Here is a 14,009-nt window from a genome sequence, read left to right as displayed (position 1 = left end):
TTACCATGCATCAATCCTTGACCCATGATATTAGGAAAAACAACCTGCTGACTGCCCCGAATATCAGGGATATCAATCTCCCTTTCTCTTCTCGGCTGATCATCCACCGGAGTACCAAAACTCCCAGCACCAACTGAAGCTGATTGGAGCCACTTCGAGCCCATAGCGTACTGCATTCTCCGAGAGACCGCCTTCATGAACGTACCGTATGGTTTGGCAATAGAAGCAATAGGTTGGATAAACAATCTAGAGCAATATTGATCGGTATGGCCTATAACTCCACAAATAAAGCAAAATGTAGGCACAAACTCATAACAAAAATTTATCCAAAACCACTCACCTCCGGTTAATTGCAGCTTCATCTGCCTTTTTAATGGCTTCTCAATATCAATTCGGACCCGTACCCTTAGATACTCCCTCCAAACACCATTGAAATTATTCTCGTCAGTTTTAACGAAGCTTCCGATGTAGTTCGCAGCATCCAACCCCACCCTTTCCGTCTTGAATCCCGCCTGAATATCATGCAATTGAACCCAGATTTCAAGATGATGCAATCGCAAAGCCCGCGGAACATCTCCAGTTTTCAGTCTCTCAAAAATCAAAGGAGCATTTTTAAACGTCCATGGGCTACTATCAATAACCCTCTGAATATATATCTCATGATAGAATTGAAAAATATATCCATTTCCTCCCAAATCTTTCACATACATGCCCATACCTGGCTTCCAAAGGACTGCCATCAAATTTTGCATAGCCATGAAATTGATCAGATTGTCCGTAAGAAAATGACCCACTATGCTCCACTGTGTATCAAGCTCTGCATCATTGACCAAGGGCCAATCATATTGAACCGCCGACTCCTCTTCCTCCTCGAGTGGGATGATCGACAACCTATCCTCAACATCCTCATTACCATACGACGTTGCCATCTGAAAACTTCTCAAACTAGACCACAACAAACCACCAAAAATAAGGAAAGACCTCAACAAAACAAACAAAAATCAAAGAAACAATCTCACCATGTCAATAGACAAGACCTTATAGAGGACAACATTATTTATAATTTTATAATTTTAAGCATTGATATACACCATATTTTGATCATTTGTTTTGACTTATTTATTGGATGTTATTGTATTGCTGTATAATTTTATTGAGATCAACTCTTAGAACAATGATTAATGAACACCAATTTAAATCTCACTAAACTGATTGATACAATAACAATACATGTCTTCAAAATTTATTGAACAAATTGACACCTTTCTAAATTTCTATGATAAATTGATATATATATATATAAATTTAATGGTTTTAAAAAAAGAATTTAAAGTAAATAAATTAAAAATAGAAGAAATGAATAAAAAAGGGTATTTTGGTCTTTGAAAAAATAAATTTGACCAAAATTATAATTAGGGGACTCTTTTTTACCATTTTAATAATTACAAGGTTTTTTTTAAAATTTATGGGAACAGAGGGTCCAAAATAGTATTTAGATAAATCACAAGGGACCAAAATGGTATTATTCTAAAAATATAATTTAAAATATTATAAATTATTTTGATGCCTATAAATTTATATTGTGGGAAAAAAATAATTAAAAAAATAAAAATTTTATATAACATAACTTATTATATATATATGAAATACTTCTTAATGTGTATTACCCATGAATGGTTACTAAACAAATTTAACTATAAATATTAATTTTAAAAATATCAAAAAATATCTCTTTTTACACTATATCAAAAATATGTTCATACAAAAATATTTAACTCAAACTCAACTTTTTCTTTTCTTATTTTTCTTGTTAAAAAACTGTTTTTTAATTTTTTTTTTTTTACCGATGGAACAATCTCAGCCCACATGATATAAAAATGAGAGATTTTTTTAATCAGATAAAAAAATTAAGCATAAAAATTTAAAAATTTTCTAATTTTACCCATTCATAGATAATACCAGTGCACCCATGTATGATTATCACAAATTAAATTATAACATTCTCATTATTATAGTAGAATTTTAACAATTTACAACACTTTAAAATTTATATTTACTAAATACTTAGCTTAGTTTTTTTCTACAGTTCTGCTATAATCGTTTTTTCTCACAGCACAATTATAACTATTTTTTCCTGCAGCACAACTGTGCTAAACTGGTGTGATAGAATGACCAAAGTTAATGTAAAAGTTAAATTTCAAAAGATATTATTAATAAATTGTATATGTTAAGGGTAATGTAAAAAGTTTAGAAATAAAATTGCTAATTATTCATTAAACTATATTGAACGTTCTAACACTTATAGCTATATAGTGCGGGTGCTTTTTAATATTTTTCTTGTTATTATTATTATTGTTATTATTGGATTATTAGATAAGGAAATGTGTAACTTAGGCAATTGTAGTGGCCTACACGAAAATAATACAAAAGAAACAAAAACATAAAAAAGAAAAATAATAAATAGATAATAAAAAAACATGCACTAACAGACTCACTCACCTAACGCAGCCACCTTTCCCAGTCTTCGCTTGTCCAAAGGTTCAAAAGACGGCTCTCTCTGTAAGCCTCACCAACCCACCCTAATAACGCCACCTAATCTCTCTTCTAATATACACACTGCACTGCTTGCTTTCATCGCCTCCTTGGCGGACTTTCCCACACTTTCCCTCCTTTTTAATATCAAACACCATTTCTTTGTATTTCTCTTTCAAATCAACAAAACCATCATATTTTACCAACTTAGAGAAGCATGGCTATGGCTTCTCATCCCTCCACTAACAACATTCTTCTCCAAAAACCATTCCTTTCTACCAAACCTTTCTCCAAACCCCATTTCGTCACTTCCATCCCTTCTTTCCAATCTCGCCGTCCTTCCAATTCGGTACAATGCTCCGTCACCGCTGCGCCGTCGGCGACTGCCAAGGTTGCTAAGGAGCACGCTGTGAAGTCTGTCAAGGCCCGTCAGATCATTGATAGTAGAGGGAATCCGACCGTTGAAGTTGATCTGATCACTGATAATCTCTACCGATCGGCTGTGCCTAGTGGCGCCTCCACTGGGATCTATGAGGCTCTGGAGCTCAGAGATGGGGATAAAAGCGTTTATGGAGGTAAAGGTGTGCTTAAAGCTGTTCAGAACATCAACGAGATTATCGCTCCCAAGCTTATTGGCGTTGATGTCAGGTTCGTTTTCGTTTATATTTCCAATACTCATTTGTTTTTTCAGTGTTGTAGGCAGTAAGAAACGATGTAACTTAAAACTCATCAAAATATTATAATGATATTTTTTTTCTTTCACAAATCTATCAATGATCTGTGCCCTTTACGTTATCCATCGTCTTTCATTTATATATTTGTTGACCTTGATGATAATTATTAAGTTCTTGAAGTTTGTTGATAAGTGGATGTTCTTTATTCTAATTATGATTGTTTCTCCATTTCTGGCATTTAAGAAATCAAGCTGATGTGGATGCGATTATGCTGGATATTGATGGGACTCCGAACAAGTCGAAACTTGGGGCTAATGCAATATTGGGAGTGTCTCTGAGCGTGTGTAGAGCGGGTGCGGGAGCAAAGGGAATACCCTTGTACAGGCACATTCAGGAAATTTCCGGAACGAAGGAGCTTGTTATGCCGGTTCCAGCTTTTAATGTTATCAATGGTGGTAGCCATGCGGGGAACAATCTGGCCATGCAGGAGTTCATGATATTGCCTGTAGGTGCAAGCTCATTTTCTGAGGCACTTCGTATGGGCAGTGAAGGTTGGTTAAGTTATTTTTGTTAATCAAATATTGTTAGTTGTTCTGTTATAATGTTGTAACGTACTCTGCTTTTTTTCTTGTTGAAACAGTGTATCATATTTTGAAGGGCATTATCAAAACGAAATATGGACAAGATGCTTGCAATGTGGGAGATGAAGGGGGTTTTGCACCAAATGTCCAGGATAATAGGGAGGGACTTGTTTTACTGATTGACGCAATTGAAAAGGCTGGTTACACTGGCAAGGTAGGACTCATTGGTTTAATTCATTGCTCTGTATGGTTATTAGTTTATACTTTTATCTGTATGTGGACTCAAAACAAACAATGCTACAGATCAAAATAGGAATGGACGTTGCAGCTTCAGAGTTTCTCACAAAAGATGGCAAGTATGATCTTAACTTTAAGAAACAACCAAATGATGGAGCTCATGTACTTTCTGCTCAGAGGCTAGGAGATCTCTACAAGGAGTTTGTTAAAGATTTCCCCATTGTGTCCATTGAAGACCCTTTTGACCAAGATGATTGGAGTTCATGGACTGCACTGCAGTCTTCTGTTGATATTCAGATTGTGGGAGATGATTTGCTGGTCACTAACCCAAAGAAAATTTCTGAGGCAATACAGAAGAAGGCTTGCAATGGTCTGCTTTTAAAGGCAAGCATCTATAACTACGTCATTTTAGTTCATTCTTTCTTGTAATGAAGTTGTGTTTTACAATGTTAAGGCCATTCTTTTTTTGAAAAATGTACGAGCATTTGGAACTGTGTTGCTCTTACTTTCGTTAATAGGAATTTTCTTTTTAGAGGATCTCCACTTTCAGCTCAAGTCTTCTCGTGAAACTTATCTTGTATTTATTTTTACTTTGCAAATATAAGGTTGAATATTGGACGCTGTGAATATTGCTACCAATTTTACTCACTTCCTTTCCTTCATTGAATTGCAGGTTAATCAGATTGGCTCAGTTACTGAATCTATTCAAGCAGCACTTGACTCGAAAGCTGCTGGTTGGGGTGTTATGGTTAGCCATCGCAGTGGAGAAACTGAGGATAACTTTATTGCTGATCTTTCTGTTGGTTTGGCCAGTGGACAGGTTTGTAGTTGACTATTTTGTTTTTGATACCTTACTGACTTTTTAGTAAATGTTCTGTATAATGATAATTACATATTCTGTTGTGTAGATCAAGACTGGAGCCCCATGCCGAAGTGAGCGATTGGCCAAGTACAATCAGGTACACTTAAATACTTGATCATTATTTGTTTTCATCTCTCGTCAAAACTCTATCTCCCTTACAACTTACTCATGATTGTAGCACATGGTGTTCATGTTTGGCATGCTCAACAATTAAATCTCATTTCCATCCCATGATTGATGGCTATAGAGCATGATATACTAACTAATTTGACTGCATTGATTACCTGTAAATTCGTATTCTACAAATTAAGCTGTAAATCATTATTTATCTCCTCGCTCGTTGATATGCACCGGATAGTCACCTATGCATATGTAATCACAGGGCAATGGAACAGTAACAAATCAATCAATAATAGAGTAGTTTCATTGACTGAAAAATAAGAGCAGTAATGGAAAGCTTAGTACAGAAAAGCAATAATAGAGTAGTTGACCGGAAAATAAGAGCAGTAATGGAAAGCTTAGTACAGAAAAGACATTGATCTTTTCGGACCTTGATGTAGAGAGAAATCTCAATTCATGCATAACTTCTTCCTTACTATCCTATATATACTAACTAATTCTCACTCACAAAACCACCCCTCAATACAATGACTCATATACGCTTTTTATTTAATCTCTACCATATTCTGCTATCTTGGGGTCTAATACTCATCCCCATACTCTTCCTGTTTAAATCTAACCCACGGTAGTAGCACATTGCATTGATGTTATGCTTGGAAAAATAAACATGCTAACTATCTAGTTGGTCGGGATAGATTTGAATTTTGCAAATCAGTTCCAATGTCCCAACTTTGTCTTTGTTTTATTTGGTGAACTGCGCAAAGTGGCATATGCACTTTGTGGTTTCTTCAAAACTTCAATAACGCTACTCAATTGTTTTGGTTTTAATATTGTAGAATGCTATAGATTTTCTCCTGGCTATTTTATATGCATGATTCTTTTTTCCTTCTTTCTATTAAAATTTTCTGCATTTATCTGACCGTTGCTTTAATTCACTTCTGGGGTTTCATCTATTACAGCTACTGCGAATTGAAGAGGAAATTGGGAGTGTACGTTACGCTGGTGAAGCTTTCAGATCACCGTGAGGAGGTGACTGGAAATGCAAGATCATTGTTTCTTTTGGTAAAAGTGTTCACGTGGTGTTTGACTGCAAGAGTATATCAACTTAGATGTCATTTGAACAGTAGTTTTTGCCGAGATATGGACATAAAGAGGCACGTGTGTTTTTATAAAATCAAATAAACTAATAAACGAAATTACTGGTCAATTCCATCCAGTTTTAGATCAGAAGCTGTTCTTAATTGTACTTTGTGGTTCCCTTGTAATTTAGTGTGCTCTATGAGATCTTTAATATTGAAATTGACCATCTTTAGCGCCTTATCATTCATTATGATATTATCCACGGTTTTCGGCCATTTCTATTCTATTATGAAGCAATTCTGATTTCTGATATTTGGTCGGATTGACTAGCATCTTCCCAATAAGCACTTCACAATTAATTTATATCGAATTTTGACAAGTTTCTGAGAGTTTATTACTACTGTTGATAATGCAAACATTATTTACATGAGCAAGTACAAACTATTTAAATAAAGAGATCTTGCCAAGGCACATTAAAGAGCAAAAACACGATTTAGCTTACATAAACAGCTTTACAAGTTTCCAAGTTACAGATGGCTCTTATAAAGAATCATTGATAGGCACTTCACAGAAGCATTTCTCTAGTAAAGCTTCTCTGAGCCATAATAAGAACTAGCATCGGGAGACTGGAATGTATGGAAATTGAAACTCCACTGAATCATCCCTCTCAGTGCTTTGCCTAAGCTTCAGACCCGAATAGTTGGGCCAACATATTTTCCCTGGCGCATATACAAATCATCTGGAGTTTCTATCTGGGCAAGCCATGCGTAGGTCTCCTTCTCATCCCCTAACTTTACTTGGTTTGCTGGGGTAAAATGTTATTAGGCTTCCTTAGCAACACTTGATTTTTCCCTAGTGAAAATTAATGGTGGAGATCTTTAAAGAAGATTAAAGCTCTCTACCATTCATTTCACTTGAGAAAAAAAAGTGTCACCAAAAAACCAATTTTTAACAACCAAAGCTCAACACATCAGTACTTTCTTCAAAATATAGAGAAATTAAATGAAACATAATCCAGCTACTTACAGAATGCACTGTAAGGGTAGTCATGATAGTAGGTACATCTTCTACCAGCGTTTTCTCTGTAAGGAGGTGCAAGAACATCAAGAACGGCACAAGGGGTAACTGCAGTAAAACAATGTAGATTTCCCCCACTCTTTGGATATAACACCGATGTGTCACAAGGTGCAGTAATAACATTGTCAGCGACCAGTTTTGCCAGTCTCACTGCAAAAATTAAAAATATTTACACTTTGAAATAAGTTGTCTAGCCCCTTGAATTGTGAAAACCAAAAGCAATATATCAAGAGAGCTATTATTAAAACTGGCTTCTTAAAAGTCTAATGGTATATCATAAAAGTAATTAAGAAAACTGCGTATTACAACTGGAACGACTCTTTGTTCCATCACAGAGTCACCGACGTGCCATACATCCTGATAATGAAAACCATAATATAACATTTTAATGTAGTGTATCCATAAAGTATGCACCAAATTTCTATACAGTGACTTCACAAGATCTTTAACAAAGTGATTGAATGAAAAATCCTGTTATGTCAGTGTGTTTAAAAATTTGGACAGATTAGATGATAGTTTTCATTGTTTGTTAGTCGTTTAACCTTGACACTTAACTATTAGTATGATAATATAAAGTCTTTAACAGAGAGTGGTGTAGGTGGAGCACATACACCAGGCTTTATTTGAATATATTACTTCATACTATATACTTTTAGGTTGTTCTATGACATCTCTTAAGCTAGAGTTTTATATATAATATCTACTTTATTTGCTGCAATGATTATATACCAGTGTTTTTTTTGTTGGTATTACTCCTATTTACTTTTCATATGTTTTTTTCTGATTTCTGCTCTCCGTTTTTACCTTATAAAAGTTCCTAGTTAATCTAAGGGGGTTTTCATTGTTTTCTAGCCATTTATCCTTGAAAGTGTCCTAATAATATGATTATAAATCAAGTAAAGTCTTCACAAGAGTGGTGTAGGTGGATCGCTTAGACCCAGTCTTTATTTGAATATATTACTACATATTGAAGATATACTTTTATGTTGTGTTTCTTTGATAATCTCTTTAATCTTAAATTTTATATATAAAGTCAACTTTAATTGCTTTAATGAATATATTAAAGTATTTATTGTTGGTATATCTCCAATTTGCTTCCTAATGACTATTATTTGTTTATACCTTTCAGATGTTCTTAGTCAACTCAAGGGATGTTTATCCCTTCCATTTAGGACCCTAAATTTTGTCCATTTAATACCTCAATTTTTATTACAGTTGTTAGGTCTATGCCTATTCTCATCATGTCCTATAATGTTTTTGTAAGGGGTTTCATGGTCATTAAACCAGAAGCTATAGCTTTGATGGTGGCGGCTTTGGACTGGTCTGTTTTGCTTGAGCAGCCTCTACATATTATAAGATTTTGGTTTTGATTTTGTGCTTTCTTTAAGAGATTCTTATATTGTACTGATGCCTTAGGATATTCTTTAGAAGATATTGCAAGTTTATTATTTAATTTTCCTAAAATATCTCTAATTCATGTTTGATGTTCGGCCAATAAGGTCGCTAATGGATTCGCTATTCATGCTATCAGGGTGGATGGTGAATTTGTATGGATGGAAAATTTTCCATCCTTTTTATTGGATGTATTGAACTTTGGCTATTTTCATTGAAATGTTCATTGTTCGAAAAGAAAAAAGTTATGCACAGTTGTTGTGAGCATATCATCTCTTAGTACTAACTGTCTAAAACACTATGAGTGCGATTAATCTAGCCATATTAATTAGATATATAAAGCAGGTGACAATATTCAAGTTCTAATAGGGAACCAAAATCCACTCTATTTAAGTTTCAATATTCTAATTGCATAAAAGAAAATAAAAATGTATGCAGACATAAGTCGCCGCAAACTTTCTAAAATGACCTAGAAATGCCAAACTTCCTCTTTTCATTGACTTAAGTGCTTCAGATATGGGCCACAACTTTACCCTTGGAGCTCATTTGGAAATTTGAAAGGAAACACTATTGCCAGCCCTAGGAGACCCCATTGTTTCTCAAATAAATTATTTTTCCCACCTTTGAGAATAACTACAGAATTGGATTGCCAACATGTTTTTGTAGACCTTTTCTTTATCCATGTAATTCAAAAACATAAAGGGCGCAATCTATCAGAGACGTATTCAAGAGACCAGGAAAGTAAAATGTCCATAAACTATTAGAGCAGACCTGGAAAGTATACCGGTCCGTTGCTTTCCTTGATGATGGCAGGCTCAACCCAATCATAAGCTTTTACATGCAAAGAGCCATATAGAATTTTGCTAAAAACATTCATCCCAGGATGGTCATGGAGTGGTATGACTGATGAAGTAGGGAAACAGAATATGCACATCTGCATGAAAATCAATTACTTGAATTTTCAAGTAAATTTTTCACAACCTTTTTAAAGGCTAACTAACTAAAACTGTTTTGGCTGAATTTTATCTCAAACTTCTTATGAAAATGTGGCACATAGAAAGCTTGAGAACATAATACATAACATCCTTGTTTTTCACCAAAGTATTATCTATTATAATTTTAAATGGTGACCAAACAGGCACAAAGCAGATTTTTAAAACTTGAGAGCTATCATGTAATTATAACTGGGCTTAAAGGCCTTTATTTTTTAAAACTTGTTCTCACCCTACATTTTTTGCGAAGCAAGAAACTCTATGCTAGAACCAAAAGCTTCTATTTGAGATTTACTATGTTGAATCCATACCTGGATCAAAAAATTTAAAAATTTCAATTATAGAATAGTATAGAGATAACAACACTTACCGTGAAGCTATCAGATTCATATACATCCATGTAAGTTATTGGTTGAGCCCATCGAGCAACTCTATTTAGCTGGTCAATGCCAAAAAAGCCATGACCCCTATCTTCATCAGGATTTACCTCCTTAAGGCCAACATCAGCCGGACTTATTGTGTCTGAAATATTATCAATGTCACTAATTATAATTACAAACGCAAAACCAATATTTTTTAAAAGAATAGAATAACTTCTTAAGAATAGGATCTGACGAAATCACTAAGCTGTATGTTAAGCGCAATGGAAGAAAATAAATAACCTGTCAACACTGTGATGCATAAAAAACTGAGCTATAGAAAAGTAAAATTTTGTTTCACAAAGTCAGAAAACTCAATATTAAGCATTAGTGCAATTAAAGCTTATTCCACATCAATGCTTATCACGTAAAAGTAAGAACACTAATTAAATTTTAAGACTAAAAAGAATGCTTCATTATGCACCATGCAGCACCAGATTATGAAAACATAAATAGTTTTTATGGTTTTAATGCTTGAGACATAGCTAAATTCTTCAACTCATCACCGAGACAAGCAAAACCCAAATTAAACTTATGCACAAAAAGTAAAACCCAGAACTCTTAAAATGTACAGAAGGGGATATCAGTTGTAGAAACTCTTACTAAAAAAAATATTGAGAGCAGAAAAAGGTAATACAGTGAAATACCCAAAACAGAGCAGATCCTCTGGATGGCTTCTGAGGTTGGGGGAGGAGACCCCGAAGGCGTAAATGTCTTGTTACAAAGGTCGTAAAGTGTCTGGATTTTGGGGTTGGAAGAGCTATTCTTCGTCATAGTCGGTGGCCTTCCGAACGCTCGACAATAATTTGTTCTCTTATGTACGAATGTCCTAAGCTTATCAGTTGCTTTTTGGAATTTCGAAAACATTATTAGAACTTTATGAACTACGAGTTCATACAGTCACGAAGAGAGGAAGGTACCCAGATAGCGTTATCAGTAATGAATATTGGAATTCAGCTTTTGATTAATGGGCCAGGTATGTGAAATGGCCACATAGCTGTCCAGGCCTAAATGGATGGCAAAAATAAGAAATAAAATAGGCTGAGATGCAAAATACCTCCAAATTTTAAAACTAAGTTAGTAAATGTCCCATTTTTTAAAAAAGGATATTTGTGGTAGAAGTTTTCAAAAAGTTCAGTCTGATACTATAAGTCCCCAATCTCGAAAAATAGCGGTAATAGTCCTCAAGGTCATATTTTTTATTTGTCCGTTAGTCATAATTTTAACTGAGCCGTTTATTTTTTTTGAAATTGCGACGTGTCGAAATATTATTAGTCCAAATTATTATTTTAATTTTAAAAAATGTAAATAAATAAATAATTTCTTTTTTTCTTTTTCTTTCTTTTCTTCTTCCCTGCAAGCTCTGGGAATTTCAGATATGGTGGATCAATGATTCACTACCTTACAAGTTCAACCATATATAATCAAACAATATTCAATCATGGAAATTCCCCCCATAGAATAAAACTAGTAATACCCATTTAGATATATACCAAACGTTCAAAGTATTAGTAACCGTAAGCCCAACGGATCTTAACGGAGCAACAGTTTCGAGAACGGAGGTGCCGCTAGTGACGAGATCTTCGATGATGAGGCAGATTTGGTCCAGTTTGAAGTGTCCTTCGATGGCTTTGGCAGTGCCGTAATCCTTGACCTCCTTGCGACAAATGAGCATGGGGATGTCATTGGAGATTGAAATGCAGGTAGCGATGGGAAGAGTTGTGTAGGGAACACTGCAGACGACGTCGTATTTGGTGGAGGAAGGGATTGAGGAGATTAGGGTTTGGGAGATTTGACGGAGAAGAGAAGACTATGAGACGATTAGACGAAGGTCTATGTAGATTGGGGAAGAAATGCCTGATTTGAGCTTGAAGTTACCGAATTTAACGGCTGAGATTTCGTGGAGCTTTAGGATGAGAGATTCCATTGACAGTGGCGATGAAGGTAAAGGAAAAAGCTTTAGGTCTGGCAGTGAGAAGAAGAAGAAGACGACGAAGAAGACGAAGAAGAAAAGAAAGAAAAAGAACAAAAAAAAGAAATTATTTATTTATTATTATTATTATTTAAAATTAAAATAATAATTTGGACCAATAATATTTCGACATGTAAAAATTTTGAATAAATAAACGGCTCAGTTAAAATTAGGACTAACAGACTAATAAAAAAATGACATTGAGGACTATTACCGCTATTTTTCGAGGTTGGGGGCTTATCTATATCAACCTGAACTTTTTTAGGACATTTACCGCAAATTTCCCTTTAAAAAATAAAAAAAAAAGATCAAATATAATAAATTAGCTAATAAAAATTATAAAAATACATTTGTCACATATTTTTTTTAAAAAAATTATATAATAATAAAATTCAGTTATATAATTTTTTTTAGTATTGCATATTATTATATTGTAACAAAAATGAATAAATATATTAGATCATTAAATATATACAACAGTATTTGATATATCGTATTACTAAAAATTAATAAACCGTAGTTATAAAATTATATACCACAAAGAAATTATAACAATACTAAATTAATACTCGAAACAATATATATATATATATCATGCTAACAAAAAATAAAATAAAATAAAAGAGTGTCTGCCCATGTTCATGATCTGTGGCAGTTATTTATAGTTTTTCTCAACTTCACCTGTTTTTTCCCCAACTTCCCCTGTTTCTCCACCATCTCCACCAATTCTATTGATTTCCAGTAGCAGTTCTTACGATTTCCATTAGTATATATTGCTTTCTTCATTTTATCCTATCGTTTTTCTCATAGTTCCAATGAATCCACTACTAAACAAAATGAAAGCAACCATGTCTCTCACAGAAAATGCAAGTGCAATCTTAGCCATTACTGATGATGGCTCTGAAATCATTCCCTCACAAGAATTTGTCTTGGTGGCTCGTATTCTCACTAACAAGAAAGTTTGGCTTTCCACTCTTCAAAGGCAAATGGCAGAGCATTGTGATGGAAGATTCAAAGTAAACATTAAAGAGCACCATTCAGATCTTTTCTTGCTTTATTTTAGGTGTGAAGGTGATCTTCTTCGTGCACTGGAAAAGGAGCTGTGGCATTTCCAAAACTACCACATCGTTCTTCTTCAACCTACCTTGCTGCAGAATGTTGCACCTGAGATCATGATTTATTCTCCTTTCTGGGTTCAAGCAGACAGACTTCCATTCTTGAGTAAATCAAGATCCCTTGCAAAAGCTTTGGCCTCCATTCTTGGTGAATTCTTGGCTGTGCACAATGACTCCTTAAACGAAGGCTGGGGTCCTTTTATGAAATTCAGAGTTAAAATGGACATAACAAAACCTCTTCTGCGTGGTAGGATGATTACTCTTCTTAGAATCAAGGATGAGTTCTGGGTGGAATATCATTATGAGCGGTTGCCTGATTACTGTATGGAGTGTGGAGTTATTGGACATATTTATCAAAAGTGCCATGTTTTTTTTAGAAAAAGTAGATCATGGAATAGAACCAGACCTTGCTTACGGCCCAAAATTGAAAGGATCAAGACTGCCTACGTCTTCCTATGACCGGTATCGTACTAATTTTCCTAAAGGCAATGCGTGGCCACTACTCACAAGATTAGCCCGTACATCAATCATTCATTCCCTCCCCAAACTTCAATCGATTTCCCAACCTCAACCATATCCTTTATTAGTGGGTGAATCCTCCACTTCTGCAGCAGTCCCACTTCAGGGTAATCAAACTCAAAACATTGCAAATGTTGTAGATCATACAATTAGTGCTATTGCTAATTCTCACTTGGTTCATAGTGTTACTTCTCCATTATTTACTCCACCAGTTCTTAACAATGCCTCATTCACTATGTCCACTGCCACTAGCCGAAACAAAGACATAATACACCCACCATCTGTTGAATATGGTTCGAATTCAAAGGGGAAAGGAATTCTTACTTCTTGTACTAGCAGTGATTCACTTAAAATAAACGTCTATACACCAGACATTGTGAAAGTCCATCTACTGATATGCATAAATCTATTCCTATGATTTTTGCCACTTACCCTCC

General features: G+C 34.6%; 2 protein-coding genes across 3 annotated transcripts; one reads left to right on the top strand and one right to left on the bottom strand.

The window, feature by feature from the left end:
• Positions 1 to 2,469: 2,469 nt before the first annotated feature.
• Positions 2,470 to 6,333, top strand: LOC115709404 (enolase 1, chloroplastic). Its single transcript, XM_030637501.2, has 7 exons — positions 2,470 to 3,180; positions 3,450 to 3,757; positions 3,847 to 4,001; positions 4,091 to 4,408; positions 4,698 to 4,844; positions 4,933 to 4,983; positions 5,966 to 6,333. Exons 1-7 carry the CDS (start codon positions 2,750 to 2,752, stop codon positions 6,029 to 6,031), a joined length of 1,476 nt encoding a protein of 491 aa, XP_030493361.2. The 5' UTR covers positions 2,470 to 2,749; the 3' UTR covers positions 6,032 to 6,333.
• Positions 6,334 to 6,445: 112 nt separating this feature from the next.
• Positions 6,446 to 10,970, bottom strand: LOC115711384 (plant cysteine oxidase 3). Of its 2 annotated transcripts, none has more exons than XM_030639716.2 (5): positions 10,614 to 10,970; positions 9,918 to 10,069; positions 9,327 to 9,489; positions 7,113 to 7,313; positions 6,446 to 6,891 (listed from the first exon to the last, which is right to left on the bottom strand). In XM_030639716.2, the coding sequence occupies exons 1-5, from the start codon at positions 10,831 to 10,833 to the stop codon at positions 6,773 to 6,775; spliced, it is 855 nt and encodes a 284-aa protein (XP_030495576.2). In that variant the 5' UTR covers positions 10,834 to 10,970; the 3' UTR covers positions 6,446 to 6,772. The 2 variants fall into 2 exon arrangements, with proteins under 2 accessions (XP_030495576.2, XP_030495577.2); XM_030639717.2 differs by having other exon boundaries at positions 6,857 to 6,999; positions 10,614 to 10,966.
• Between the last annotated feature and the right edge of the window lie 3,039 nt (positions 10,971 to 14,009).

This window comes from Cannabis sativa, chromosome 3, assembly GCF_029168945.1.
Source record: "Cannabis sativa cultivar Pink pepper isolate KNU-18-1 chromosome 3, ASM2916894v1, whole genome shotgun sequence".
Classification (NCBI taxonomy): Eukaryota; Viridiplantae; Streptophyta; class Magnoliopsida; order Rosales; family Cannabaceae; genus Cannabis; species Cannabis sativa.
Note: the sequence above shows the minus strand (reverse complement) of the source record. Positions and strands in the feature narration are given on the sequence as shown.